This window comes from Arachis ipaensis, chromosome B10 (genome assembly GCF_000816755.2).
Source record: "Arachis ipaensis cultivar K30076 chromosome B10, Araip1.1, whole genome shotgun sequence".
In the NCBI taxonomy this organism is placed as follows: Eukaryota; Viridiplantae; Streptophyta; class Magnoliopsida; order Fabales; family Fabaceae; genus Arachis; species Arachis ipaensis.
The window spans coordinates 120,347,942-120,352,278 of NC_029794.2; the positions used below are offsets into that span (position 1 = coordinate 120,347,942).

General features: G+C 35.1%; 2 protein-coding genes across 3 annotated transcripts in view; one reads left to right on the forward strand and one right to left on the reverse strand.

Moving 5' to 3' along the window:
* On the forward strand, nucleotides 199–2,088 carry LOC107621156 (aspartic proteinase nepenthesin-2-like). The gene has a single exon (XM_016323192.2). The coding sequence runs from the start codon at nucleotides 248–250 to the stop codon at nucleotides 1,505–1,507; it is 1,260 nt and encodes a 419-aa protein (XP_016178678.2). The 5' UTR covers nucleotides 199–247; the 3' UTR covers nucleotides 1,508–2,088.
* The window catches only part of LOC107623179 (DEAD-box ATP-dependent RNA helicase 27), a 7,293-nt gene continuing 4,864 nt past the window's right edge, over nucleotides 1,909–4,337 (reverse strand). For both annotated transcript variants that reach the window (XM_021112848.1, XM_016325350.2), the window contains exons 6-12: nucleotides 4,168–4,239; nucleotides 3,757–4,056; nucleotides 3,136–3,174; nucleotides 2,931–3,035; nucleotides 2,626–2,694; nucleotides 2,410–2,535; nucleotides 1,909–2,306 (exon numbers count right to left, since the gene is read on the reverse strand). In XM_021112848.1, the coding sequence (XP_020968507.1) occupies nucleotides 2,178–2,306; nucleotides 2,410–2,535; nucleotides 2,626–2,694; nucleotides 2,931–3,035; nucleotides 3,136–3,174; nucleotides 3,757–4,056; nucleotides 4,168–4,239 (840 nt within the window). In that variant the 3' untranslated portion in view covers nucleotides 1,909–2,177. The remainder of the gene's footprint in view (nucleotides 2,307–2,409; nucleotides 2,536–2,625; nucleotides 2,695–2,930; nucleotides 3,036–3,135; nucleotides 3,175–3,756; nucleotides 4,057–4,167; nucleotides 4,240–4,337) is intronic.

Below are 4,337 nucleotides of genomic sequence, written 5' to 3' on the forward strand. Positions count from 1 at the left end.
ATACTTATACATTTATCACATTTAATATTATCTAATTATTTCATTAGTAATTGAAGAATACAAAATAAAATAACTTTAGTTCTCAAATAAATATTTTTTAATTTCTCATGCAATTAAGATGGGATAGATAGTTAAAATAAATAAGTTAAAAATCACTTATTGCATATTTAAAACCGAAATATTTAAAACATGTGACCAACTACAAAAGAAAAGAAATTGCAACAAGGTAGTTAACTAGTTGCAAAGAATGGAAATCATTTCAAAATTTTGGTGTGTATTATTGTTAACAATGAGAATTCCTCTATCCATATCATCCTCTACTTCTACTCCACAACTCTCTCCAATTCCCAAAATTAGCATCCCACTATACCATAGTAAAATGCTCAAGCCTCAAATGGGTGCTATAGTAGATACATACCCTATTGATGATTCCTATGCACTATTCTTGTGGATTGGAACTCCAGTTCAAATTGCGTTTGTTCAAATGGACCTAGGGAGCCCAATCACTTGGACCCAATGTGACCCTTGTAGCAATTGTTACCCAATGCAACGCTCTCCCTTCAATACCAAAGAATCAAGTACTTTTAGAGAACTTGGTTGTTACTCTGAGACATGCTTGGACCCAAGGATGAAGGAGCTTTTGGGAAATTGCACCTCATGGACATGTAGGTATAATGTGAATTATGGTAAGGAATCTAGCTCCTTTGGAACTATGGTAATTGACACATTAAATTTTGAGCGTTCTAATAATGAATTGAAGGAATTCATAATGGGGTGTGGTGATTCTTATGAGGGCCCATATAGGGCCCAATTATCAGGTGTTTTGGGCCTTGGAAGGGGCCCACTTTCTTTGCAAAGCCAACTCAATGCAAAGGCATTCTCTTTTTGCCTTGTGAATTTTGGATCACAAACAGCCTCAACACTTGAATTTTATGATAGGGCACCACAAATAGATAAACATGGCCTTGGTAACAATTCCATCATCATGGTCCCTTTGAGAGAGAATAGTGGGTACCCTAATTATTACTTTTTGCAATTTGTTGGTATAAGCATTAATGGGTTTATGCTAGATGTGAAATCTAGTGTTTGGGGCTATGGTCTTAATTATGATGGTGGGGTTATCTTGGATATAGGATCAATCGCAACATATTTACCTAGTGAAGCATATAATGTGTTCAAGTTAGAGATACAAAAAGTTGATCACAACCTTACAAGGGAGCATGCGCATGAAGACCTAGAACTTTGTTATAAGGATGATTCATTTAATGTGTATCCTTCAATTGCATTGCACTTTGAAAATGGCAATGTTGCAGGTGAAAATTTTGTGTCCTTCAACATGAACAATGACCAAACGTTGTTAAGGGTAGACGAAGGTACAGTTTGCCTATCATTTGTAGAAGGAAAAGATTCTAATCTTACAGTTATTGGCAGTAACCAACTTCAGGGAACACAACTAATGATTGATCTAGTTAAAGAGATCCTTATCTTCACACATAACAAGTGCTAAGCTAAAGCTATTAACATGGCTAGATGTTTTGTAGAGAATTATTTTGTGACCTCTATACTGCGTATAATGTTAATCAACGAAAAAAAGTAACATTGTTACCGATTTAATTTCACAGTCTTAAGAGTACTTTTAACTCAGATGGATGTTAAGGGTGTACCATGTAATTTGGTATTCTTAACGATCGTTTAATTTTGAATTAGTAAATTGGCAATTGACAAGACAACACAAACCAAAAACATCTAAAATTAAACTCTTGTAATACTGCCTTAGAAAAAGTTTATTAATAATGCACAAAAATACATCATAAAAATAAATAAATAAAAAATCATTCTTACCACAAGAACATCTGCAGTCAAGTGATGAGACTGAAGAAACAATAATAGAATATGAGAAATAAAACCGCCAGTGATAACTTTTGAGAGTTGACATTAATTTCATTCTTAGGATGAACTGTTAGTGAAATGGTAGATGCAAATACAAATTTATATATAAGGGGCCAACAAGGATCATGATAGCTCAAGTTCAATATAGCTATTCCTTCTCATGAGCTGCTACTGAAAGTTGTTGATAGGATTAAAAAATGAAAAGATCAAAATAACCATTAAAACATTTTTCTAACAAAACTTTTTGAGGGTTGCCTCCTTGGTGATTCTTCAAAAATTGTTGCAGCTTATTTTGTCTTTCCATCGCTTAATCTTCCTTCCACTTTGCGTATTTTCCTCCTATGCTTTGAAGCACTGCTGTCTAAGTTCAGATTCACCTTCGGCGGGTTTGAAAAACAGAACGAAGCAGCAACGGCCTACGCAAAAGCCATACAGTAACTTGTTACCACCATATATATTCATGAATATGCACAATGTTCCAAAAATCATAATAATGACATCATGCAAATGAAGAACTACCTGTAGATCAAGGCGGTGAACATTGAATATATCCTTCATGGTGTGGGCATTATATGCTAATATAAATGACCTATACGCGTCTTTAGCCATAACATTCAAATGATAGATCCCCGCAACCAACTTTTCCTGCACAATCCAGATGATGTGTGAGATAACCAGCAATTGATTACCTCATTACACAAATTTTAAATAGATTTTGAGGGTGCAAGAATATACCAGTTGAGACTGTATATTCGCAAGCTTCTTGTGTTCAAATACATACTCTTTCATAGGGATCTTCGCTGCCTGAAATTGGTACAAGTATAATATTTAACGATTCAGGACAATCTAAGAATAACTCATCAGATACCTACGTTAAAACTTCCTTGCATAATGCAAGTGCAAGAAGATAATGTTCGAGTTCAACAATCTGATTGATCACTCCACAATCCACATGGTTTTGTTGTGTTTCTTGATCTAACCACTTACTGAAAAAAGACTCGCTACGCTATCTATATTATCCCCTATATAAATAAACTGACCTTAAGATAGCGAAGAAATTGCAATTCTTCCTCAATCAGAAAAAGCAAAGCATTTCCTTTGGCACCTTCCCCACGAGCTGTTCTACCAACCCTATGGATATATTCCTGGATTCAATATGGGAAAACATGTTACAATTGTTCATCAATGTATACAAAAGATACAAACAGTATCAGATATTCAAAATCAATGAACTCGAGGAAACACCTTTGGCTCATCAGGTGGATCATACTGCACAATCCAGTCCTACAAAGCAGGAAAGGAGGGGGAAATCATTTCCAATTACCAATAAATATAGATAACTAAGCATTGTGCCGTTGTGTCACAAAATGAGTTTGTTGTAAAACAATAAAAATCTAAATATTTCTCAAGGGTTTTGCTCATAGTTTTTATAGGTCGCCCTGTATCCCTAGTTATTAGGCTATGCTTTATTTGATCTACTCCCAATTCTCGGGGATTCTATGCCTCTATGCATCTCTTGCACATGACTAAACAACCTAAAGGTAAAATTCTACCAACTTTCTGCTTATGCATATTTTTAGTCATCCAACCCAGCATTCTTAACTCTATAATATTAGGCTTATCCTAAAGTATCACAAGGCACAGGTTCCCCCTTTTCTAATCCTCCCCCAAATCTCCCTTTTAATCTTTTAAGAGAAAAAGGAAGCTTAAAATCTGTAGTTTTCTTCCTATATTTCTTTATAGGCCATTGGGACCAACAAAATCAACTGAAGATATTTTGGGAAGTACCTCAACAGACTAAACAAATAGTCAAATAGGAATTAATTAGTAAAAGTATCCTTAATCTAGTAAGACAAAATAATGTACCACATCAGGTATGTCAAGTCCACGAGCAGCAACATCAGTACAAAGCAATATCCCCTTTTCTGCTTTGCAGAAATTAAAGAATGTAGTTGTTCGGGCATGCTGCTTTTGTTTTCCATGAATATTTAAGCAATCCAATCCAGCACACTTGAGAAGATCTGCATGGAATTTGACAGAGTTGCATGAAGAGAAAAAGACCATCACTTTTTTCGATTGATGCCTCCTCAAGAATGAATATAGAACAACAAAACGCTTAGCACATGGAACAACAACATAGCCTTGCTGCAATCCTTCATTTGTGACCTAATTCGATGAAGATCTTGTCAATGTTGTGTTAACGCCAAAAAAAGCTTTACAAAGGGTATCACCAAAGTGTCCACCAAAAAGTTCATGGAAAAAGTGAAAATTCAACACCTTTTTTCTCCCATCATCTACATCAATATTGGAAGGAGTTGTCTGAAATGACATACGGGCAAGATCCTTAACCTGTAATTTTAACAGGGAGAGAATCAGAATCATGGATATTCCCCTTTTCCAGAGTTCTAGCTTCCAAATATGCCTTGTGTTATTAATTATTAACTTAC